At 37.4% G+C, this 27,225-nt stretch overlaps 1 protein-coding gene across 1 annotated transcript; it reads left to right on the forward strand.

Annotated features, from left to right (window-relative positions):
• The first annotated feature begins 17,781 nt into the window (after positions 1-17,781).
• Positions 17,782-26,368, forward strand: LOC141512050 (keratin, type I cuticular Ha4-like). Its single transcript, XM_074220958.1, has 7 exons — positions 17,782-18,213; positions 19,112-19,194; positions 19,765-19,921; positions 20,696-20,857; positions 21,007-21,132; positions 22,849-23,069; positions 26,053-26,368. The coding sequence occupies exons 1-7, from the start codon at positions 17,782-17,784 to the stop codon at positions 26,366-26,368; spliced, it is 1,497 nt and encodes a 498-aa protein (XP_074077059.1).
• Positions 26,369-27,225: the final 857 nt, after the last annotated feature.

Genomic DNA, 27,225 nt, shown 5'->3' on the forward strand with positions numbered 1-27,225 from the left:
ATATTAATTGATCATAATTCCTTCTTACTTCTTTTTGTTTTTGCCTCTAAAACCAACCACTCTGCCCAATTATAGTTTCACAAATGTATGTGTCCAACTGGGTCCTATCTGTTCTACTACTTCTTAGGATCATATCCATATCCATATCCATATCATATCCATATTCCATATCCCCTAATCTTGAGTAAATTGGAAAGCATTTCAAGTCCATATTCTCACTAACTTAAACCAAACATTAGACTGAAAAATTACAAAGCAAAGAACTGGAAGGATAGTAACATATAAGACTTCTCTCTCTACCACTCACTGACCTGAAATATCTAGAAATAGAAAACAACCCTAACATATGTCACAGATAGCATTCTTTATTTACAAAAAGGAAGATGGCTGGAAAACCATTTTGGAGCTCCACTCCATTTTAAATTCAAATTTGGGAGACCTCCAATCTCATTTCAACCTTCCTGAAACTGGTAGAATATCTTCTGATAAATCTCTTTTAATAAATAAATAAGCTTTATTTATGAATTTCATTCTTTTTTCTCTCCCTAATGCGGACACTGTTACATAAAAATGGCTCATTTCTAGATGATTTTGCTGTCATATGTGGCCCCTCATGTAGACTCCTTAGTTGTAATAAGTGGTCTAATTTATCATACTAAATGCTCTTCATAGTAAATGTCTTTGTCTTAGTGTTTAGACTAACCTATCTTTTGACATGATCTGATTAGGGAACCTAATCAGACTCAAAGTTCCTAAAGGAAAGTGAATATGGTAGCAAATTGTAGAATGGATTGGAGGAGGATAAGACTGGAGGAAGAAAGGCTAATTTAAAGACCTTTTTAATAATGTAGACATAAGATAAACTTAAAAATTTAGGTTTGAAATAAAATAACAGAAAACAAAGTTTTAGAACTGTGATAATGAAAAATTTATAGGAAAGATAACTGAAGATAAAATTGTTGGAAAGTAATGGGAGGGGACAGGTGGTGAAGAGAAGAGAATCTAGTAGAGATCAAAAGAGATAAGACTACCATGTGAAAACTGTAATAAAAGACAAACAAGGAGTGAGCTTTAAGATGAAAGGGTTGATCAAATGTCAAATTCTTAGGAAGTACCAAGGGAAAAAAAGATTGAAAGAAAATTTATTTGAGGTCTTTGGTTACACTGTACAGAATAGTTTCAGTAGAATGCAGTAGAAAGTAGCAGAATCTCAAATACAAGGGCTGAGTGGTAGTAGAGAGGTCTAGGCTGAAAGAAAAAACTTTTAAAACATTGGACAGTGAAAGAGGTTAGGCAAGATATTAAGTCAGAGAAAAGATTTTTTTTTTAAGGATGAAAACTCATGGGCATTACTATTAGCACAGAGGAAGGAGCTGATGAAAATAAAGATTACAAATGCAAGAAGGGAATGGGAGAGCTATTTTTTCAGGAAATTGTCTTCTTTTCTTGGTAGCATGTTTTAATTCTGCTGTTCTTCCTTTGTTTTTGACACTTGGAGACAACTCCTTACCCTATACATATATCGAATCGAAGTGAGAAAGAGCTGCTCAAAATCAGCTGCCTCACTCTCGTCATTGAAGTTCAGTGGAAAAACAAAAGTAAAGATGACTGGCCATGGTCAAGGATGCAGTGGATGATATTAGCTGATGAATTTGTCTCAATTCAAAAGATGGTCTAGTTTGCCATTACAAAAATTATTGGAATATTCTCAAAATTTCTGACCAGAACAGAAAACATTTGCTGTTCTATCAAAACCTAAACAATGAGTCCTGGAGGCTTAGGCTGGGGTTATAATTAGCCATTCAATGAAAGCCAGAATTTGGATTTAAAGAATTGGTGAATTAGTTCCATTTGAAACACAATAAGCTAGTCTAGAGAATCAATGAATTCCTTTAAAACTACTATTTTTCAAAAGCCAGGGTTTTTTTCCCCCAGAGCTATTATTTCAAGAAATCATAAGTGAAAACTACACAGAAGAAAAAGTAAACTGTCCCATTTTTTAGAAAGAAATCTAGACCTTAAACCCCAAAATATCTTTACAAAATATAAGCAATTAAAATTATATTCCTGCTAATGTAGCCCCCAAATGTAAAGAAATGACACCTCAAATTGAGAGAGGAACCACAAGTAATGAGGGACTGTAGTTGTCTATGGCTACAAGGGAAGCAAAACAGACCTCTTTAGCCTCATCATCCCCCACTCCAAGATAGACTTTAATTCTTACCAGGTGCTTTTGTTTTTTTAGGAATTTGCAAGTCCTCTGTTCTAAGGTAGAGTGATCCAAGGTATGGCCACCACTATCTTCATCTGTGTTCTGGTCTGTGAGTGACTACAAATACTCTTCTCTATCCTAGAACCATGACCTTGTATCCACCTATAAAATTTGTCTATTAATTCTACCTAACTCCCAGAAAGACTGAATTGGTTGAGGCACAAATGAACTGAAAGAAAGGTCCTTGCCTGATGAGTCTCAGATGTTCTAAGTATAAATGCTGTCTCCTTTCCATGTTACCAAGGAGAATCTCTGATTTGAAGTAGAAGCAATTTTAAAGGTCAGCTGATTGTACAGATGAAGTAACTGAGACTCAGAGGGATAGAGTGACTTCCCTATGTTCACACAGGCAGTCCCTTCACTTGTGAGTCAGGCTTCCAGAGAGTAATTTCCCACTCTTTAATTATGAATGAAACAGTGCCAACATGTGCTTTTTCACTAGTAGTAAGAGTTAGATATCATGAAAGGTGAATCTTGTTTTAATCAAATCATGCCTCTAGTTTACTTCTGACAAAGAAACAGACTCTTCCTGGAGTTCATCGCTATGCCAGAAACAGGCAAGACCAAGCTCCTTGAATCCAATCCCCTTAAGAGAAAACTTTGAGGGAGGCAGAGCCAAGATGGGAGAGAAAAGGCAGCAATTGATCTCTCCCTAAAACCCTCCTAACACATTTAAATAATATGATAAAGTAATTCCTGTATTGCCAGAACTCAGAAAAGGAAAGGGTGAAATAATTTTTCAGCTAAAGATGGAAGGTCAGTAGTAAGGGTCTGTCTCACTGGGGTGATTGTTGAGTACAATCCAGCATAAGTCACATCAGTGCAGACCAGGTGAGCATGGTCCTGGCCCCAGAAAACCAGGAGCAGATCTTGGGAGCTACTAAATTTGCAGTGGCAACAGCTGCTTCTGGAGCTCTCAACCCATAGACTTTAAAGATTTTGAACAACTGATCAGAAGACTACAGAGGTCTCTTTGCTAGCACTGAGGTAGCACTCTATTGCTTTACTGGTCCTTGGATCCTGGGTAGCAGTCCCAGGATAAGGAGAGGTAGCACAAAGAGTTTATAGCTACAGTGGAGCAGGAATCCTCATCTTAATGATGAGAACTTGTGGACACTCACAGATCAGAACATGTGGGAACACAGGCTATTCTAACAGCCCCACCACCTGGACAGTCTCAGGAGCTAGCATGCGGCCCTGAGATATAAGGTGCGCTGGAGTCCTTGGGAGCTGGTCATTCTGCCCCACAGCCCAAGGGCACAGGACACAGCTGTGTTTTACCACCTCCCCCTAACATACCCCCTTATCCTGTAATGCAAGATGCTGCACATACACTGATTGTGTATCCCCCCCATTCCTTCATTTTCTTTGTTCTACCTCAGAAGACCTAACAGTATATAGGTAGAAGCTAAGCAGTAATAAATTTGAGCTGGAGACATAAGGCAGTGTGGCTTGACTCCTTATTCTCAGCTCCCCTCCAAGAGGGAGGTCATCCTATTAGGGACCCAAGGTGAAGCAAGCTGCAACAAGAACACAGGCCAAGAGAGTAGGCAATACCTCTCCTTAGATTAAAGCACATTGGAAGAATTGAGAGCTTACAGGTCTCTGGAAGAAACTGAAAACAGCTGCACAAAATCCTGAAGTTTGGGACAGTGCACCCTCCATTCACCTTAACAAAGAATTAGAGTAGAACAAAAAATCAAGAAAATGAGTAAAGATTCTGACCATAAAAATTTATTATGGTAAAATGAAAGATCAAAATGCATACTAAGAAGATAGTAAAGTCAAAACTTCAACACCCAAAGCCTTGAAGAAAAATATGAATTGGTCTCAGGCCATAGAGCAACTCAGAAAAGATTTTGAAAAGCCAAGAAGAGAAATAGAGGAAAAATTAGAACAAGAGATGAGAGTGATGCAAGAAAACAGTCAACAGCTTATAAAGGAGACACAAAAAATACTGAAGAAAATAATATTTAAAAACAGACTAGGTCAAATGATAAAAGAGATACCAAAAACTAATAAGGAGAAGAATGCTTGAAAAGTAAAATTGGCCAAACAGAAAAAGAGAGGGGTAAAATCCCTGAAGGGAAAACTCTTTAAATAATAAAATTGGGGGCAGAGCCAAGATGGCAACATTAAGGTAGGAATTCCTGGAAACTCATTCCCCAAAAAGCTCCAAAAGCAGGCAAATTATGATTCTAGTCAAAATTTAGAGGGGGAGGACACACAAAAAGACTTAGTGATACAATTCCTCAGTTCAAGACAACTTAGAAGTTCCTCAAAAAAGGTCTATTCCACTGGGAATAGGGGGTTGGAAAAAGCCACAGAACAGCATAGCACAGAGTTCCTGGGTCTGTGACAGAGGGTATGATTTCCAGACCTCTTGGCCCAAGGATCATCAGGGACAGCCTAAAGGGGTGGTGAGAGAATTCTGCTGCACCAGAATAAGTTCAGAGCAGAGCGTCAGCCTCAAAGCAGCCCTGTAGTGAGAACCTGCAGTGGTAGTTAGCAGAGCCAACCAGCATGCCCAGAGCTCTTAACCCATAGAGGGTAAGTGGGTAGGGGGAGACTGCAGAGGTCTCTGTTCTCCCTGGGGCAGGACTCAGTTGTTTGCCCACACTCAGATCCAGGTTACAGTTTGGGCCCCCACACTACCATACCCAAGCAAGGACCAACCCCACAGTTCTAGGACAGAGGGGAGGCCTTGAACACAGGCAAGAGAGCAGTCAGAGCCTCACATAAGACCTTGGAGGTATTAAGGTCTCTGTGGGTTCTCTCAAAAACACTCCAAAGCCTTGGAAGTGCAGTAAATCAGTCATAGGCTGAGGAAATTAGAATCTGACCATAGAAAATTACTTTGGTTCCACAGAGGATCAAAATATATACTCAGATGATGACAGAATTGAAGCTTCTGTATCCAAAACCTCCAAGAGAAATAGAAAATGGGCTCAGGCTATGGATGAGCTGAAAAAAAAAAAAGACTTTGAAAAGCAATTAAAGGGAGGTAGAGGAAACATTGGGATGAGAAGTGAGAACAATTCAGATAAATCATATAAACCAAAGTCAGCAAGTTGGTGAAAGAAATACAAAAATATGAAGAAAATAACATATTAAAAACCAGGTTAGGCCAAATGGAAAAAAAAAAGCAACACAAAAGTAAATGAGGAGAAGAATGCCTTAAAAAGCAGAATTGGGGGCGGAGCCAAGATGGCGACAAGAAGGGATCAAGTCTTAGGAGCTCTCTGATAAAACTCATAAGCTAAGGACTCTAACTAAATTTTCAAGAGACAGAACCCACAAAGAGACCCAGAGAGGCAGTTCTCCTACTCAAGGTAACTTGGAAAAGAGCAGAAAGGCTCTGCCCCCCCAGGTCGGAGGGGCGGCTGCCAGAGGGGTGGCCCGCCAGAGCCAAAGAACTTCAGCCTCCCGGAGGCAGCCCCAGGGTGCTGGGGGTCACAGCTCACAGCAGCGGGGGAGTCTCCTGAGCTGCACCCCGAGGAGCACCGGGCACAAAGTGGGGGAACAGCGGGGGACCTCTGCCAGAGAGAGCACATGGAGCACAGCCCTCAGGGCACACAGATAGCAGCTTGGTCTTTTGGCAGCCCAGACCCAGAAACAGAAGCAGGTGCCAGTAAGCAGGAGCCCCCAGGGCATGAGCCCATTGAGCTGAGGGAGGAGAGTGAAGAGAGACTGCCAAGCTCTGTCCTCTGCCCCTGGAACAGGACTCTGGGGCTCTGACCACATTCAGATCCTGATCGCAGTCTAGGCCCCCCCATAAAACAACAGCCCCCCCCACCTCAGCCCTATGCAGAGGGGAGTGCTTATAGTCATTCACAGACCAGGAGGGAGGACAGAGCCTCACACACTGAGACCCTTGTGGGAGTGTCCCAAAAGCTCAGGAAACACCCCAAAACTAGGCCCAGGCTGGGAAAATGAGCAAGCAGAGAAATAAGAGGAAGACTATTGAGAAATATTTTGCAAATGAGCCCAAGAAGGATCAAAATATTCAGTCTGAAGATGAGGAAGCACAAGCTCCTGCATCTAAAGACTCCAAGAAAAACAGAAATTGGGCTCAGGATATGACAGCTCAAAAAAGACTTTGAAAATCGAATGAGGGAGTTGGAAGAAAAACTGGGAAAAGAAAGGAGAGAGATGCAGGAAAAACATGAAAATGAAGTCAGCAGCTTAGTCAAGGAAATCCAAAAAAATGCTGAAGGAAATAGCATGCTAAAAACCAGCTTAGGTCAAATGGATAAAACAGTTCAAAAAAGTTATTGAGGAGAAGAATGCTTTAAAAAGCAAAATTGGCCAGATGGAAAAAGAGGTAAGAAAACTCTCTGAGGAGAACAAATCCTTCAGACAAAGAATAGAATTTAGGGAGATTGATGAATTTACCAGAAATCAGGAATCAATACTTCAAAACCAAAAAAAATGAAAAATTAGAAGAAAATGTGAAATATCTCATTGAAAAAACAACTGATATGGAAAACAGACTTAGGAAAGATAATTTAAAAATTATTGGAATACCTGAAAGTCATGATCAGGAAAAGAGCCTTGACATCATTTTCAAAGAATTACTACAGGAAAATTGCCCTGATATTCTAGAAGCAGAGGGCAAAATAGAAATGGAGAGAATCTGCCGATCCCCCCGAGAAAGAGATCCCAAAAAACCAACCCCTAGGAATATTATAGCCAAGTTCCAGAACTCCCAAGTCAAAGAGAAAATATTACAAGCAGCCAGAAGGACACAGTTCAAATATCGTGGAGCTGCAGTCAGGATCACACAGGACTTAGCAGCAACTCCATTGGAAGCTCGTAGGGCTTGGAATACAATATACCAGAAAGCAAAAGAGCTTAGAATGCTGCCAAGAATGAACTACCCAGCAAGGCTGAATGTCCTCTTCCAGGGAAAAAGAGGGACTTTCAATGAACCAGGGGAATTTCAAATGTTCCTTTTGGAATGGCCAGAGCTGAACAGAAGGTTTGATCTTCAGATACAAGACTCAGGTGAAGCATGGAGATTGGAGGAGAGGGGGGAAATATGAGTGACTTAATGGGGATGAACTGCATGTATAGAAAAATGATACTGATAATATTCATATGAACCTTCTCAGTTAATAGAGCAGGTAGAGGGAGCTTTTATAGTTGAAGCACAGGAGAAAGCTGAATTCGAAGATAAAATATGGTGTAAAAATGGAGTCAATAGAAAAAAGGGAAATGGAATGGGAGAAAGAAAAAGGAGAGGGGGAATAGTCCAAGATATTTCACATAATAAGATTTTTTTATTACAATGAGCTATTGCAATGATATGGAAGGGGGGAGGCAAGGGGAAATGAGGGAACCTTTGCTCTCATCAGAGATGGCTAGGAGAGGAAACAGCAAATATACTCAATGGGGTATAGACATCTGGAGTAAGAAGGAGGGGGGAGCAGGGGGAAGGGGTAGGGATGTGAATAAAGGAGGAGAGGATGGACCATGCGGGGAGAGTGGTCAGATATAACACATTTTCTTTTTTACTTCTTGCAAGGGGCTGGGATTGGAAGGCCTGCCCAGGACCATAGGACCAGGTGGATTCTGGGCCTAAGGGATGGTATGGGGGCTCAGGGATTCTTGGCCCCAGGACCAGGCATCTGTCAGTTGTGCCACTCAGTGACCCTACAGCGGAGTCAGAGTGAAAGGAGAGAGAAAATATAGTATATGTTAGTGGAGAAATAAGAAAGGAGGGAGTTGCAATCAGCAATGGCAACATTGGAAAAATATGGAAGTAACTTTTGTGATGGACTTATCATAAAGAATGTGATCCACCCATGACAGAGTTGTTGGTGTTGGAACAAAGACTGAAGCACATTTTTTGTTATTATTATTTGGGGAAGGGTGCAGGGCAAGTGGGGCTGGGTGGCCTGCCTGGGGCCACATAGCAGGGTGATCTCTGGGTGTCTGGGGCTGGATTTGGACTCAGGTGCTCCTGACTCAAGGGCCAATGCTGTCTGACACCTAGCCACCCCTACTATTATTACTATTTTATTTTATTTTGGGGGTTTTTTTCTTCTTTTTGGTTTCTGCAGGGCAGTGGGGATCGGGTGGCTTGCATGTCACATGGCTGGGTGATTGTTGGGTTTACGAGGCTGGATATGGACTCGGATGCTCGTGGCTCCAGGGCTGGTGCTTCGTCCATTGTGCCACCTGGCCATACCTACAATTATTACTATTATTTTTTAATTTTAAATTTTTTCTCTCCCCTTTACTTTTTTCGCCCAAGCAAGTCTATCTATATTCATGGGGGGAGGGGTATTTTGTTTACTTGTAAACAATAATATTTTATTAATGTAAAAAAACATTTGTACAAAATGAGAATAAAAAATAAATTAATAAAAAAATAAAAAATAAAAAGCAGAATTGGCCAGCTGAAAAAGGAGATAAAAAAGCTCTCTGAAGAAAATAACTCCTTCAAATGCAGAATGGAACTAAAAAAGATGATGAATTTGTGAGAACTCATGAAGAAATAAAACTATACCAAAAAAAATTAGGAGAAAATGTGAAATATCTCATTAGAAAAACAACTGACCTTGGAAACAGATCCAGGAGAAATAATTTGAAAATTATTGTGATACCTGAAAGTCATGACCAGGAAAGAGCCTAGACTTCATTTTTCAAAAAATAATACAGCAAAATTGCCCTGAGATCCTAGAAGCAGAGGATAAAATAGAAATTGAGGAAATTCTCTAATCACCTCCTGAAAGAGATCCCAAAAGAAAAACTTCCAGGAATATTAGAGCCAAACTCCAAAACTCCCAAGTCAAAGAGAAAAATACTAAAAGCTGCCAGAAACAAGCAATTCAACTACTGTGGTTCTATAGTCAGGATTACACAGGATCTGGAAGCGTCTATGTTAAGTGCTCATAGGGCTTGGAATATGATATTCCAGAAGGCAAAAGATCTTGATTTATAACCAAGAATCAATTACCCAGCAAAATTGAACTTCCTCTTTCAGGTTAAAGATGGACTTTCAATGAAACAGAGGACTTTCAACTTTCCTATTGAAACAGCCAGAGTTGAACACAAAGTTTGATCTCCAAGTACAAGACTCAGGGAAACCATGGAGAGGGCAGACAAGAAGTAGTAATTATGAGGAACTTAATGATGATGAACTATTTCTATTCCTGCATGGTAAGAACATACTGATAACTCATATGAACTTTCTCATTTATAAGAGCAGTTAGAAGGATTATCTATAGACAAAGCACATGAAGGAGCTGAATATTATGGTATAATATAGTAAAAAGATGGAGTCAATGGATGATAAAGTAAAGTACTGGGAGGAAGAGAAAGGAGAAGAAGGGGGCTGAGATATTTTACATAAGAGTCAAGAAAAAAGCTTTTACAATGGAGTAGAATGGGGAAGGCAAGGGGGAATGAGTGAACTTTCATTCTCATCAGAAATGACTCAGAGAGAAAATGACATTCATGCTTAATAGGGTATAGAAATCTATCTTACCCTAGAGAAAAATTAGAGGAAAGGGACTGAATAAGGGGGAATAGGGGAGGGAGGGAAGGGGAGAGTACATGATAGAAGAGAGGGAAGATTGTGGAAGAGGGTACTCAGATACAACACACTTCTGAACAGGGACAGGATGAAAGGAGAGAGAGCATGGAATAAATGAGAGTGGAGAAGAATAGAGTGGAGGGAAATACAGCTAGTGATACCAACTGTGGAAAAAATATTGAAACAACTTCTCTGGTGGTTATGATGGGAAAGGCAACTCAACCCAGAGACAGCCATTGAAATCTGAACACAGACTGAAGTACTCTTCTATTTTCTCTCTCACTCTTCTTGAAGTTTCTCATCTTTTTTGAGTGGAGAGTGGTTTATGATTACTCTCACAAGATTAGTATAATAATATAAAATAAACAAAAAATAAAAAAATAAAATTGGCCAAATGAAAAAGGAAGTACAAAAGTTCACTAAAGAAATTAATTTCATAAAAATTACCATTGTTCAAATGGAAGCCAATGACTTTATGAGTAATCAAGAAATAATTTAAAAATCCAAAAGAATGAAAAAATTTCAATGTAATGTTTCATTAGAAAAACAATTGACCTGGAAAATAGATCCAAGAAAAATAATTTTGAAATTATTGGGCTACCTGAAAGTCATACTCAAACAAAAAACCTAGATATCATCTTTCAAGAAAACATCAAGAAAACCTCAGGAAAATAAAGCAAACCTACGCAAGAATGTGCTGCCTATGTTTAATAAACAGCTCCAGAAAAATAAAGTACAGATGATACACTTTTAAGTTTCATCTGCATTATTAATATTTTTCCATCATTTTTCAAAGTCCATATAAAAAGAAAACAATAAACCAAGCCTGATTTGTAGTATTTGTCATTTGCTAAAATATAAATGATTGCACTAAAAGTTTGGTCTCTCCTACTGATTTCAGCAAACCCCTGAATTTGCACAGCAATCACAAATATAATGGAAATCTTCTTGAATTCATAAGTACCTCTGAGTTCTCCATCTCATTCCAATCTACCACTTATGAAATTCACCTCAATGGTACTACAAAATTTGTTCTGTTTCTCTCAAAACAAATTGCTCAAGAATTTGAAGATCATAAGCATCTGTGAACCCTCCAGCACTGTTTTTTTTATTTACTGTTTCCAATCACTGCCAAAGAAAGAGTGATCCCCAGAGTCTACCTACCATTTTTACAATTTCCCATTCTTCACTGACAGTTCTCTTTGATAGCATGCATTCATATGGGATACTTGGTTATTCCCATTTTATGTAGCTTGTTTACTTAAACAACTGAAGTGGATAGAAAAAGATAGGAAAAGGAACACAGGAAAAATGACTAACTTTGTAAAGTGGGAGAGAAAGGCACTTCTTCCCCCAAGTTAGAAATGAAAAGAGAGAAATTCTGTGATGGAGGTGGAGGAAGAATGCAGATACATATTTTGAAGTTGAATCAAAGAATTGGAGGACAATTATCCTGGATGGCCTTACTCTTCTTGGTGAGTAAGGTCATTTTCTGAGAGGGAGTGGAGGTAGAGAATTAAGTAGAGAGAATAATGTGTGATAGTATTAAAACTATAATCACAAGATGATTAGCATCATAGTAGATATTTAAGAGTTGAATTGCCTTCAAAAAAGCCAAAAGCTTAATTAAGGTATGATGACCTCAAGTGGTAGTATTTCAGTCATAGACACATGATCTGAACAATAGTAAGGCTTGGTGTTACAAATTACTTCATAGGGTTGCTGTAACAGAAATACTCTGTAATTCTTAAAATTTCTATGATGGTTCTAAAATCGAAGATCTGTAATCCCAGAGCTTTAGGTATTCCTTCCTTCAATGCAAATTAGAACCTTTCTATAAATTGTAGATAGTCTTTGAGAATCACTACAGCCAACAAAATCATTCATCAAGGCTTAATCTGTTAATAAACCTCACCAAATTTATTTATCATTTTTCTTTGAACAACAGACATACATTCTTTCACTGGACCTGTACTCTAGATCTTTCTAGGATAAGATCTGTCAGAATTTGTATGCCATTGACCCATTCTTTAAGAATCAATGATTACCTCCATGATACAGGACAGGTTTAGAGTAGGACTTTATTGCAGGATTACATCTGACACATTAGTTGTGTGACTGGGATAGTCACTTAACTTCTCAATAAAATCCCCCCCACTCTTCACCCCCAAGGAATTTTCTAAAACTATTAATTAGAAAGTAAATGTTCTCCTAATTCTGATGATTTTCCCACAGGGTACCACAGGCAAATTTCTAAAATGTTTGCCTTCTCCCAAGCTGTAGGTGGTGGTAGAGAGCAAAAGTAGCCTTTGCCTAGTCAAAAAAGACTTCTGCTTTCTCCAAACAACTACAAGCATCAAAGCTTCCCCATTCCACCACACCCCTTCAGGTCAGATCCATATACCTATTGCAAAGCCTGGTCATCTAGTCTCAGCTGGACTCAGATCAAAGAAGTTGTTATTATAAATCTGCTCTGCCAATGCCAACTTTTCATCTCTATTAGCTTCTATAGGAAGATCCTAATGTCAACTTCTTCCTTCTAATGCTTATGTCCTTTGGGGTTGAAAGCAAGACCTCCCTGTATGTAGTGGTCAGATCAAACTTATACTGAGAAACCCAAAATTCATATTTCTATAAAATAGAAAACAATTCTCAAATAAATTTTTATGGAAAATCTTCCAGTTATATGTCCTAAATGCAATTGCATGTAAATTGGTTTCTGGAAAACAATGCTTGGTCACCATTTTCACAGTCAATACTTTTGTCTTCAAAATATTTTTTCTGCTTTCACTCACTTCCTTTCAGGACCATCTAGGTTTCCCCTCAAGCTGCTCTTTTTCATCCAAATGTCTTTTTCTGCCTCTTTCATTAAATAAAATATTCAAATCAGTGAGGACTGCTACTTTATATTTATATTCCCAGCTCCTCAAACAGTGTCTAGGTGATTAATAAGTTCTTGTTGAATGTATGAAAGAATACCTTTGAAAATAGCATACAAGTAAAGAGTTCTCCCAGTACTATGGACAGATGAGAACAATTTGTCCCAATTGTCATGAAGATGATGGAAGCAGGTTCTATAAAATGCTTAAAGCTTGGTCAAGCCTCCAAGATGCAGTGGTCATCACTAGTCATCTACTGTATCATAGGCCATAGCCAGTCATCCGGACTTTGTCTCACCACTGGACTCCAATGTCTCTGAAAGAAAGAGTGGGACTAATGACTTTGTACTGCCTCACTTAAATCCAGTTCACAAACAAGTCAAGATATCACCTTGTGATGGCTTGGTTCTCCTCAAAAATGAAGAAGCAACAACAACATGTGAATTGATATTTCTTTATTCTATATTTTTGTTAAAGATTTTATTTATTTTGAATTTTACAATTTTTCTCCTAATCTTACTTCCCTCCCCCACCCCCCCAACAGAAAGCGATTTTTCAGTCTTTACATTGTTTCCATGTTGTATATTGATCCAAATTGAATGTGATGAAAGAGAAATCATATCCTTAAGGAAGAAGCAAAAAGTATAAGAGATAACAAGATCAGACAATAAAATATCAGCTTTTTTTCTAAATTAAAGGAAATAGTCCTTGGACTTTGTTCAAATTCCACAGTTCTTTATCTGGATACAGATGGTATTCTCCATTGCAGACAGCCCCAAATTGTCCCTGATTGTTGCACTGATGAAATGAGTGTGCCCATCAAGGTTGATCATCACCCCCATGTTACTGTTAGGGTACACAGTGTTTTTCTGGTTCTGCTCATCTCTCTCAGCATCAATTCATACAAATCCCTCCAGGCTTTCCTGAATTCCTGTCCCTCCTGGTTTCTAATAGAACAATAGTGTTCCATGACATACATATACCACAGTTTGCTAATCTATTCCCCAGTTGAAGGACATTTACTTGATTTCCAATTATTTGCCACCACAAACAGGTCTGCTATGAATATTTTTGTACAAGTGATGTTTTTACCCTTTTTCATCATCTCTTCAGGGTATAGACCCAATAGTGGTATTGCTGGATCAAAGGATATGCATATTTGTGTTGTCCTTTGGACGTAGTTCCAAATTTCTCTCCAGAAAGTTTGGATGAGTTCATAGCTCCACCAACAATATGACAGTGTCCCAGGTTTCCCATAATCCTTGAACTGATATATCAATAGTAGAGGCAAGTTTTCTTTTCTCAGAATATTTTCTTAAAACAAGTCAACTTAAGCAATATTTAATAGAAGGTAAATAAAACAAAGATGCTGAATCTGAATTTCCCCAGTACTTTTTGGGGTTCAGAGAGCTATTGAGTTGGGTATGGAAAAAAATACATCTTTAATTTCATTAATCCTTGTTTTCTTTTTATTCTTATTTCTTTTATGTATCTTATGCATAAATTTTTAAAATAAATTTATAAATATTTTGTATTTATGCAAAATTTCCTCTTTTTTTTCATTTTATTAACAAGGGGAATATAAGTTTCCTCAGATTGTCAAACTGGGTCATGACCACTAAATAACAACTGAAATGTTAAGAAAACATACTATGAATGAAGATTTTAATGCAAATCTTAATGTATAGTTCAGAACATTTCCCACTAGTTATTAATTATTATCAATCACATAATGCAAGCCTAATTCCAATCCTCATTGGATCACTTATAATCAAAGGTACAGTGGAGACAGCTCAAACTATTAGAGTCAGTTGTTAAAATTTCAATGTAAGCATTTAGATCTCAGAAATCAGCAAATGCTACAAATCAGTTTATTGTTTTGTTGGTTGTTTTGATTTAAGAAAGTAGAGAAAAATATCAATAATGCAGATTAAACTTAAAAGTGCATTATCCACACACATGTTCTTCATAGAAACAATTTTAGGTTAAACATTTTCCAACATATACCTGTACTAACTTATTCAAACTCTGTCTTATAACCAAATCTATCCTGGGGCTAGTTCACAACTCAACGCAATACAGGCTAATTTGACATTCATAAAACATTTGTCTTTAAAAGCTGTTTGGCAATAAAATAACCTTGTATCACTTGTCTACATGGCAAACAATTTATTTCCCATAATCTACCTTTCTCAGCTATCAGACTAGTAACTACTCAAAGAAAAGAGAAAGACATTGCATTTCTTTCACTATAGTGTCTTGTGAATTTAATGGAGTTTTTCCCACATCACAGAAAATGGAGAGATTGACATGTGGTAGTAAAAAAGACATCACTGAATATGTGGAAAATCATGTAATGATTTTCTAAACAAATTTTCTATTGCATGTAGGACAAAAGAAAAAAATCTTTTCTATCCATTACCTTTCAGGTAGATCATCAAAAGCTATTTTTTATTTACATGTCCAAATTATTCATTAAATTCTTTCTTTACTTAGGAAAGTTTATTTTAATATCCACACAATACACACACAGATACGTATACATTCAGAGTCAGATAAAAACTAACTTCTCTAAAGAGCACCTCTAAAATAATCAGAAAAATAGATAAGACAGACAGATAAATTAGGAAGGAAAGGAGGGAGGGAGAGAGGGAGAGAAGTATTTATGAAGCACTATGTTCCAGTGCAGAGTGCTAAGGATACAAATACAAGAAAATAAGAAAGTCCCTGCCCTCAATTTTAATGCCTGCCTTCTATTTTAATGGGAAAAGACATCTGGAGCGGCATAACCCAGCAGTCTGGAAGTATCATAGAAGCTTGGACTGGGCAATTAATGCAAAAACTCACCTATCAGAGCCAGGTGGCCTCAGGGGCAAAGTCCAAGTAACAAGTGGAAAAGAAGTACAGTTGATCAAATGAATAGAGGCAGCACGGTGTTCTTTATAATAGAATTATCTAAACATCAAATTCAAACCAAAAATGGAACAATACATATATATAATATATAATATATAACATATATATCATGATTAATATTCATATAAAATATTAAAATATCACTCATTCTCAATATAAAACATGAAAAGAATAGCTCATCTTCTCTTTTGATTATCTCTTCTAAGATCTTTCAAAGACATCTTTCAAAATACCTGGTATTTGCTCCTATAATCTCCTGTAGTCACCAGTCTCTACTTAGAAAACTAATCTAGCAATTATTCAATGGATTGTTTTTTAAAAGAAAAAACCCAATTTATTCATAAACTTTAACTTTACACACTCATATCCTAAAATGAAAACCAATTGATTGAGGCAAAGTAATGTCAGCTAAATTCCCCAGGGACTATTATACCTTTCTCCCATATAATATGTTTGTCCTTCATTCTGGAAGAAGCCCAGACCATAGGAAGGTGATGCCATACATACAAGTGAACTGGATTTAAGTGAGGGAGTGCTGTACAAAGTCATCAACCTTATTCTCTCTTCTAGAGTCATCTGGGCCCAATGGGCAGATATTGATGGAGATAACTAGAGATGATCCTGGATGCAATGAGAGACCTTGGTCTCTATAAGCTGATATTTTTAACATGCCTTAGTAATTGTTCAAAAGAATACAAATGATAGGTTTACAGAATTTTTGAGTTGGGAGAGACCTCAGAAACTATCTGATCCAATTCATCATCCCAAAAGAATTCTCTCTGCCACAAAGATGATGAATTTCTACCTTTGCTTGAAACCCTTCAGCGAGGGAACCCATTAACCTCCCTAGGCAACAACTTTGGATAGCTGCAATTGTTAGGATCCTAATATTCTAGGACTCTAATTTACCTAATGTTGATTCAATATACTTCTTTTCAACTTCAATGCATTTGTTCTGGTTCTACCCTCAAGACAACCAGGATCTCTCCTCCACATGACAACCCTTCATATATTTGTAGACAGCTGCTATTCAGAGGGCAGCTAGGTGGTGTGGTTGAAAAAGTCCTGGTCCTAAAGACAGGAAGACTCATCTTTGTGAGTCAAATTCAGCCTCAGATATTTGCTGTGTGACCCTGGTCAAGTCATTGAACCCTATCTGCTTCAATTTCCCTTGTAAAATGAGTTGGAGAAGGAAATGGCAAGCTGTTCTTTGCCAAGAAAACCCAAATAGGGTTTAAAAAAAGTCAGATATGACTGAAATGACACACGTGTTATTTACTTCCTTTTCCCTCCACTTCCCAAGTCTTCTTTTAGCATTCCCAGGTTCTTCAGCCAAACTCTGTACTAATATTGACTCAAGGCCCTTTTCTGTTCTGTTCTCTAATTTATAGTTTATCACTGTCCTTCTTATATGACCTATGTGGACTGAATAGGACCTCTGACCTCCCTGATTTCTAGGAACTCTCCCTATTAGTTCATGTTAGCTTTTTGGACCACTTCCTTTTCTCTTTTTGATTATAACCACATGGGAAAAAAAGAATTACCTATGATAAAAGTCCCTCCACCAATGTAGAGCTGCAAATTAGTCTCAGAATGCTGCCTGGGTCACTGAAAGGTTAAGTGATTTGCCTAAGGTCACACAATCAGTATGTGTCACAGACAGGATTTGAACCTAATTCTTCCTCACTCCAGGACCAGTTCTCTTTCCATTATATCTCCCTTCTTCTCATTATTGGCAAATATCAATGACAGAGAAGTCAGCAGGCAGTTAAGTGACTTGCTTATTTTAATCTACTCACACATGGCTAATAATTTGGGTGATGCTGGTGTTAGCATCCCCTTTGAAGCCATCCTGTGAAGCCTTGGGCCCAGTAGCAAATAATAGTTATGAGATGGGTAATAATTTAATAACAACTCAAACTACACCTTTTTATGGGACTAGGAGTTCTCAGGCAAGTAAATAAGCAGACTAATTAGATGTTTCTATGGAAATTGATGGAAACATTAGAAAGGAAAACATCCTGCATGTTGTAACGCCCCCTCATAGAAGGCTATATAAATGTGAGAAGAAGGAGGAAGTCTGGCTTTTGGCTTGGGGTTGTGTCACAAGGAATATGGAGGTTGGATAAGGAAGTCATTGAAACGAAACTGAAACTGCCAATATTAACACTATGGCATCCAATTGTGGTCCTCCCAAATGTTCTTCAACTACTTTCATAAGCCATTCTAGGCCTCCAACTTCTAGAGCCCTCTCTGCTTGCTGCCAACCAAGGAGTCGTCAAATCAGCCATTGCCAAGCTAAGGTCTGTTCACCTAGGGTCTGCTATCCAATTCCCTATCGCCCTCCCATCTATCTCCTGAACAATTTCAAGGTATCTTCCTGTGAAGAGAGCTGTAATGAAGGCAACATTGATAGCAATGAGAAAGAGACCATGCAGATATTAAATCAGCGCTTGGCTAACTACCTGGAGAAAGTGAGACTCCTGGAGCAGGAGAACGCCCTCCTAGAGTGCAAGATCCGGGAGCAGCATGAAAAGCAGACTCCCATCGTGTGTCCTGATTATCTCTCTTATTTCAACATCATAGAGCAGCTTCAGCAAAAGGTAATGATTCTTGAGTCTTAGTGTAATTCAGTTGTGGACTTAGAACTTTGGAGACAAAGGTATTTGGTCTGGAAAAAATAATTAGCATTCATGTATAAAGTTTGCAAAGAGCTTATCATGATGTTTTATGTTTATGTCTGGAGGGAATTCCTCAAGTAGAGATGAAAAATGTTATACAAGGATGACATTCAAACTTTTATATTACCTTATTATTGCAGAGGTCTCCCCATTATTGGATTAGACTACCCAGTACTAAGTAATAATATCAGATAGTTCTATGGACAATAAAGTAATACAAAAGACAGAATACTATTCATAGAGTCAAGAATATCTGAGTTTAAATCCAACCTCAAACACTAGATGTATAACCCCAGGTAAGTCTCTTAACCTCTGTTTGACTCAGTTTTCTCAGATGTAAAAATGAGAATCATAATAGCACCTCTTCCCAGGATTTTTCATGACCAAAAACAATAATCAAATGAGATATGTATAAATAAATCACATCTGTATAATGCTAGCTATTGTTTGGCCTTGAAAAATTGTTTTTAATTTATGAATTGCAGGAGTATTCTGGGATTATAAACCAAACCATGATGATTACTGGAAGCTTTATCTTTTCATTAGAGACAGTTTGGCATGGTGAAGAAGGCTAGTCTTGGAATTTGGAAAACTTGGGAAACCAGCTTTTTGATTGTCTAATCTCTCAGGGAACTCTCTAAGATGGTAAATTGCTGATAGAGTGCCATGTAGACAGTTCCCCATATGGATGAAACCACACATAGAGATTTTTATCTTTAAAAGTCTTTCATACCAGCTTGGATAGTGCCAAAGAAAAACATCCTAGGAAGAATTGTTGGCTTTCAAGTCTCATTCATTTGCACAATCTCTTAAATCCTAGATCTTGTGCACCAAAGCTGAAAATTCCAGATTGGTCTCCCAAATAGACAACACTAAAGTGGCTGCTGATGACTTCAGAGCAAAGTAAGCTCACTTGGACCCTTCCATATGCTGTTTTGTTCACGGCTAACCTAAGATTCAACATTTACTTTAGGATCAACTATGTCCCAATGGAACCATGCAAGGATCCACTAAGGACCTTTCTTTTTCTTTCTTTGAAAAATATGTTGTTAAAAACTTAAAACCAAATATCAATACAACCAATTAAATTTAATTACTGGCTATAGACATCCAAATTAACTAATTCCCATATTTAAAGAATTATAACATTTTATAGTCATTCCTCTGGATTCTTCATCAAAGTTGAAAGGAAATCTTTTTCCCAACATAGTTAGGAAATTATTAGTCCTCTTCTTTGAGGAAAATCACAGTTTGATGTCATACAGGCAAATATATTGAGTGCCTCTTTGTTCCTGGTTCAAAGATAAGAATAAGTGAAAGAACAGAAATTCTCTTCAAAGATAGATACCCCATAGTAGAAAGTTAGGAGAAACAGACAACTTTAGAGAGAATTTACTGCTGCTTGGATTTGTTAACTTCTGTTATTGAACCATCCATTCCTTCCTTTTCTCTTACTCTCTCTGGGATTTAAAGGTATGAAATTGAAGTGGCCCAGCAGAAGTTGGTGGAAACAGACATCAACAGCCTCCATCAAATCCTGAATAAATTGACCTTGTGCAAGGCTGACTTAGAAGGACAAGTTGAGTCCCTGAAGGAAGAACTCCTTCACCTCAAACACAACCATGAAGAGGTTAGAAAATTATTAATAAAGTCAGCTGGGTCCCAAATCTCAGAAATTGTCCACTCTGTTGAGTTAGTCTTCAGATAGTGGCCTTCCCTACCGAATGTTTCTTTTAATTCTACTTTTTTAAAGAAGTTATTTTGACTACTGTCAATCCACCAGATCTGTTCCTTTCACAGTAATATAGGTCTAATAGAATATACTCTTAAAATTTATAAAAGGGAGTCTAGATTGAAAAACAACAGCTTCAGTTGGGGAAAAGTCGTATTTTCTCAGCTTGACAAAAAAGACAGGATGAGTTTCCCTTAGTGGCTTTATGCAATCCTGGCTTTGAATTAGTACAGTTAAGAAAAGAGATTTCTCATTACTCATTTCTCATTACTCTAGTCCCTTATGCTGCTTTATCCATTGCTTGTCCTCAGAAAACTTTATAAGCCCTTACAATTCAAATGATGGGGGGAGGAGGGGAAGGGTAAATAAAGGGAGAGATGCTACCCCAATCCTCTGTATGGTTCATTTCTATTTTAACTATTCTTACTAAGTAAGAATTCTTTCCCATAATCTCAGTACTCTATTAAAAGGTAATTACCTTAAGGTTTTGCTTTCTTTACCAATTCTCTAATCAATCCTTCATTCAGAACTACTATTCAAAATTTGGGAAAATTTAAATGCTGGTACTAAATGGAACCTAGAAGGGAACTGATGATTTCTAAACTATTGCACTGTGAAATGTGGTAATAATCCATTCATTGAACAAGTGTTCTTTTTTTTTCCTTTCTTTAGGAAGTGAATTCATTACAGTGTCAACTTGGTAACAGGCTCAACATAGAAGTGAATACTGCCCCTTCCATTGACCTGAATGAAGCCCTACAAAAAATGAGATGCAAATATGAGTCTTTAGTTGAGACTAACCGCAGGGATGTTGAAGGATGGTTTCACACCCAGGTAGGCACTTTGAGATAAACAAGCACATACACACACACACACACACACACACACACACACACACACACACACACACACACATTTTCTCTTAGAAAAGTTTCCATCTACTTTAAATATCTTTTTTTTTAAATATGTTATCTGTGTCTCAGTTGCAGGAACTGAGTCAGCAGATAGTATCCAGCTCAGAAGAACAGCAAGGCTTCCAGAAGGAAATTTGCAATCTGAGGCGCACCATCAGCGCTCTGGAGATCGAACTGCAGGCCCAGCACAGCCTGGTGTGTAGCCCATGGGAGTTGGCAAAGCCTATAATGCATTGACTTCTATAGATATGGGATGATTCAGTGTAGGAGGTGAGTTCAATTAACTTAGGAGTTTCCTTTGCCATCTAGTCCTTGGCATTCTCTGAAGCCAAAATGGCAAAAGATCAAAAGCTTTGGCATGAGAGCCAGTCCATAGCGTAGGTAGAGTCTGTGGTCATCTGGATGCTATGACATCATACTGTAAATTTAGAACTAGAAGGGACCTGAGAGATCATCTTGTTCATATTCTTACTTGTGCAGTTGAAGAAACTGATACTGGTTAAGTGACAGACCATGGTCCTATTGCATTCAAACTCATGCCTTCCAACTCCAAATTCAGTTCTATGTCCAGTTCACCTCCTAGGGATTCTAGGTTTCCTTCCCAAATTTACCTCCTTCCCAAAGATTCACCTCCACCCCAATGAGACCTGAAATTCTACCAATTGAGCTAATAATATACATTAAGCACTTTGTAAAACTTAAAGCCTATATAAATGTTGGCTATTATTAGTGTTATTACTATTGTCGTTAGTAATTTAATCCCTTAGCATTGCTTAACTCTATTCATCCTTTAATATTTCTCTTTTTCTCTTGCTCTACATAATCTTTTAAAATATAAATGCTTTAGGCTAGGGCAGTAGGTAAATCCAATTGTCTTAAAATGAATGTACTTAAAAAGAGTCCTCTCTTAGAGACTCACTCTAAGTATAGCAATGTGTTCATTCTGGCTACTTAGGGGAGGGCTAAGAAGAGACAGTCAAAGAATGCTGGACCTGAAACAAAAAGATAGAGGTTCAAATCTGTGTGATTTTGGGGAAATGATTTAAGCTCCCTCGATTTCCTTTTATGTCAAATAAAGAGGTTGGGTTATATGACTTTGATGGGTCATTTTAGTTACAAATTCTAAGGAAAGAAGACACATATAGTGGAAAGAGGAAGGTCAAGGATAGATAAACTTCTCCATACCACTATGGTGTCTAAGATTTGAGCCTGTTTAGTGAATAATAAAAGGCTTCTTGGTGGCACTGTGGTTAAAGTGTCAGGCATGAATTGAGGAAGACCTGAATTCAAATGTAGCCTCAGGCACTTATTAGCTACTTAACCATGTCAGTCTCAGTTTCCTCAGCTAGAAAAGTAAATGACAAACCACTCCAGTATCTTTACCAAAATCACCAGAAGGGGTCCCAAATGAAGGGGTCCAACAAAGAGTTGGACATGACTGAAACTGACTAAAGAAAAAAGTGGATAATGAAAGTTTTAAATACTTGACCTTTAAATGGTCAAGTCAGAATTGATACCTATTGCTACCATAGAATAAGTATCACAAGTAAAGCAGATATACCAACCTCAGAGTAACTTTCACTAAATAGTCAATTCATACTTTAAAATTCATTTTGAAAAATCTGCTCAACTTTTTAAATTCATGATGCAGAAAACTATATTTAATCTCTCTCAGCCTTAGTTTTTCCATGTGTAAAATAAGGATAAATGACCTATAAGATCCATTTCAGCTCTAATTCTATGATCTTAAAAAATGTTTACTTATAAGATTATTCTAATCTGTACAAATTATCACTTAGAATATGATTTAACCTGAATTTTTCATAACGTCACCAAGGAACACTAAGCAGAACTCTGAAAAACAACTTTTCATAATCAGCTGTTAACTTCATTTCTCTTTCTGTCTTAAAGAGAGCTTCTCAGGAATGCATCCTGACAGAAACAGAAGGCCGCTATGCCATCCAGCTAGCCCAGATCCAGGGTCTGATTGAGAGCTTGGAATCCCAGCTGGCTGAGATCCGATGTACAATAGACAGGCAGAATCAAGAGTACCAAATCCTGCTGGATATGAAGTCCAAGCTGGAATGTGAGATCACCATGTATCGACAGCTTCTGGATAATACTGACTGCAGGTTTGTGAAGTTAGAGTGACTTCTTCAACCAATGGGCTATTCAGTGGGTACTTTGAACTGATTATACACCTTCAGTGGCTTTGGAGAAAGGTTTGGCCAAAGGAAACCATAAGATTTTAAGGAAATAATCTGAATGATAACCAATATCCATAAAAGGGCATAATGAGAGGCTGAGTGAGCCATATAAAAAGTGAGCCAGAGATATTGACTTCTTAAGGATCATATTATATAACCATTCACATAACCTAACATTATATAGATTGTAAACCATATATAGATAAATGATAAATTGATATAGAAAGATATATACATAAGTACATATATACTCACATATATATACAAAAATACATATAATTCCAGATATAATAACCCTCCAAAATAAAGCAGAATATGTTATTGTGTTGTTCAGTCATATCTGATTCTCTATGACCCTATCTCAATGACAAAGATAGTGGATGATTTGCTATTTCCTTCTCCAATTCATTTAATGGATGAGGAAACAGAGGCAAACAGGTGAAATAACTTGCCTGAGGCCATGCAGTTAGTAAGTATCTGAGGCAAGATCTGAACTCAGGTCCTCTTGACTCCATGGATAGTGCTCTATCCACTGAACTACATAGCTATCCTCAAAATCTATTATATGGATTCTATTAAACATCTCTTTGCATGAGGTTTTTATGTGGTGCAATGGATGGAGCACCAAAGTTAACTAAGGAACATGCAGCTGGCACTAAGTAAGCACTATATATATGTTAGTCTATTTTTATTATGTGAACAGAGGCAATTAGGCAGCACAATACATATAATACTAGACCTGAAATCAGGACAAATCTGAGTTCAAATCCTGCCTCACATACTTACTAGCTATGATACTAGGCAAGTGACCTTCTCAAATTTGCCATCTCTAAAATGTTGTTGTTGCTGCTACTGCTGCTACCAGCATATAAATATCTATTTTAATGGGGTTCTCACTACAAGGACAGTCTGAATCATCAAAAAATAGTATATTGTAGCCAATAGCATTTAGATCTTCAGTTCAAAGACCAGGGTTTGAACCCTATCTCTGATACTTAATGGCTGTGGGCCCATGGATCAGTCATTTCACATCTTCAGGCCTCAGTTTTCCTAATCTCTAAAGTGAAGTTAATTGCATCAGCAATGTCGATGCTACAAAGTGGCTATGAGGAGCAAAGGAGATCACTTATGAAAAGCACTTTACTACCCTTAAAAATATCAACTATTCTTATCACTGAGAGATGATACAATTTAGTTTGGTAAATAGACAGTCTTTCTGCCTCCGACACCTATTAGCTATGGTTCCATATCCTATAATATATGGTTCTAACTATGTCTAACTCTTTGTTGCTGTTCAGTTTCATTCTTCATGACCCCATTTGGGTTTTCTTGGAAAAGGCACTGAAGGTATTGGCTATTTTCTTCTCCAGATCATTTTCCAGATGAGGAAACTGAGATAAATAGGTGAAGTGACTTGCCCAGGATCACACAGCTAATGAGCATATGAAGTTAGATTTAAACTAAGGAAAAAGAGTCCTCCTGGTTTCTAGCCCAGGGTTCTTTGACACTACCTAGTTGCCCCCAAGAAACTCTCTAAGATGACTTATCTGTTGTCACTTTAAGTCTATAAAGGAAGTTTTCACATTGGGAATTCTCTATGCCAATGACTTTCCTAGTGAAGTCCTCAAAAATTCAGATGGAGTATTGTACCTGGAGTCAGGAAGATTAGAGTTCAAACTAAGCCTCAGACACTGACTAGATGTAATATTCTGGACCTTCGTTGGCCTCAGCTTTCTCAGCCTGTAAAATGGGAACAGAAATAATACCTACATCCCCAGGCTGCTGCAGGGATAAGAAGGGTATTTGTAAGAAATTTCACAAACCTTAAATTGTCAAATAAACACTATTACTGTTTTTGTTCTTTAAATGCATTTCTTTAAATATATATCAATGAGATATCTTGTCGATATATTCTTTAACATAAATTTATTCCTTGAATATTATTATTCCATGTATACCTATCTCTGATTTAGGATATTTCTAGGTTCTACAGCAAGGTCATAGACCTTGTTAGGAGTCAAATGAAGCCTATGAACATTTTATTGAAATAGTGATTTGTTTTAGTTTTGTAAAATTTATAATTAAAGAAAATGTTAAATATTTCAGTCTGGGGTAAATGAAAACAAAAATGTATTTTTTGCTTTTCAAGTTCACAGACACCTTGAAATTATATGAAGAAGGAGGTTTAGAGGGCCTGTGGAGTCTTATGTGAGAATCCTTCATTGTTGTTTGAGCTTAATTCTCAAAGAGAATCAAAGACATAGGAGGGTGATGTTTTGACTTGCAAGTGAATTGTATTTAAGTCAGGCTGGATAAAATCATCAGCCTCATTTTCTCCTTCAGAGTCAACCAAGTCCAGTGGCAAGATATAGGTCAGGATAACTGGCAATGACTCAGGATGCAGTAGAAGACCCTGGTCTTTTTAAACAGTCTCCCAGGTCTCAGACCCTGCACTGATTCCATTTCCCATCTATGTCATATAATAATAGGGATTAACCAAAATCTAGTTAATCTCAATTTAATTTTGGAAATATTTGTAAATTGTCTTTTGGATATATATAAAACACTATGCAAGGAACTGGGGATATGACAATGAAATGACACATTTCCCACCCTTGAAAAATTTACAATTAAATAGAAGCAAGTTCATAAGATTTAATGGTTCTTAAAACTCACTGAATACTATTTTTCAACAATTTCAATCTGCTTACTGGCACCTTTATTTTAATTATTTTTTCTTCAGGTAAATTGAGGATAAGAATCAAATGTGTGTAGTAGATTATTTTGCATAAATTATGCTAAACAATCTGTTATCATCATTCTTCTCCTTTTATCAAGTTTGTTTTTTAAATATCACCAATACTTTCCTAATATACACTACCTTAAATTGTATGATCTTGTTTCCTAGGCTTCCCTGCAATCCATGTGCCTCAGAATGTAAATCTTCACCTTGTATGCCCTGCAAATCCCAGACCATGGAATGTACAACCCCAGTTTATGTACCACATAGACCAGGCAATCCTTGTGCACCTTCAGTTTGCAATGTAAGAGCAAAGTCCTCCAATCTCTGTTCAGTCCTGCCTGGGATCCTTGCCAGAATCTATACCCTCACCCAGGAGTTCCAAGATGGGAAGGTCATTTCTTCTCGAGAATATGTACAACCTTGTTTCATACCTCGCCTCCAAGTCCAACTTGCCAATGGAGTCAAAGAAGGAGTCAGCTGAATGAGTGAGATGACACTACAGATCCATTCACAATCTTTCAAAAATACTGCTTTCTCTGTCACTTTGAAGGTATTCAATTTCTTGATCCTGTAATGTGTTTCCATTATAAGCTTCAGACTTTCCTATTCTTCAATATAAACTCATAGTATCATAGGTTTAGATAATGTCATAGATTAGAATTTAGAGATTGTCTAGTCCAGAATTTTTGTTCAACAGAGGAAGAAACAGAGAAACCTTGTTATCTGTCCAAAGTCGATTAATTCAATTTGATAAGCTCTACTATATGCTAAATAATTTGCTAGATATGAAAGTATAAAGAAAAAATAAAATCTAGGCTTTTTTTTCAGATTTGCAAAGATTTTTACTTATTTGTTCATTGAATCCTCACAATTGTGTGATGTTAGCAAGGGATGCCTTGCACATAGTAGTTGCTTAATGTTTATTGACAAACTGATGTAAATGCTGTTGTTAAGTCCATTTTATAAATGAGAAAACTGAGAAATAAAGAAGTAAAGTGATTTGCCCAAGGTTCACATAGCTCTTAAGTCTCTAAGGTTGGATCTAAACTGACTCTTACATAATGCAGTCTGCCTAGCTACCATAAAATAAAATCTTGGCTTTGAAAGAACCTGTTGTAGTTATGAAAGATTACAGATTTTACAGTCAGAGGATGTGGTTGTGAATCTGGCTCAGCTAATTGCTACTTATATGACCCTAGACAAGTCACCTCCTGTCTCTGGCCTATAAAAAATGTCTACCATAGCAAACAATTGAGGAAAAGTGGGGTATTGAGAGAGAGAACCACATAGTATCAAAACTCAGAAACAAAGACAGGTCATTAGATTCCAAATCTACCA

This window comes from Macrotis lagotis, chromosome 2 (assembly GCF_037893015.1).
Source record: "Macrotis lagotis isolate mMagLag1 chromosome 2, bilby.v1.9.chrom.fasta, whole genome shotgun sequence".
In the NCBI taxonomy this organism is placed as follows: Eukaryota; Metazoa; Chordata; class Mammalia; order Peramelemorphia; family Peramelidae; genus Macrotis; species Macrotis lagotis.

What these genes read in the sequence shown, in the direction of transcription:
- LOC141512050 (XM_074220958.1), top strand. Translation starts at nt 17,782, where the DNA reads ATGGCATCCAATTGTGGTCCTCCCAAATGTTCTTCAACTACTTTCATA. An exon ending in TAGAGCAGCTTCAGCAAAAG is followed by an intron (nt 18,214 to 19,111) that starts GTAATGATTCTT and finishes CTTAAATCCTAG; the next exon opens with ATCTTGTGCACCAAAGCTGA. An exon ending in TGCAGGCCCAGCACAGCCTG is followed by an intron (nt 21,133 to 22,848) that starts GTGTGTAGCCCA and finishes TCTGTCTTAAAG; the next exon opens with AGAGCTTCTCAGGAATGCAT.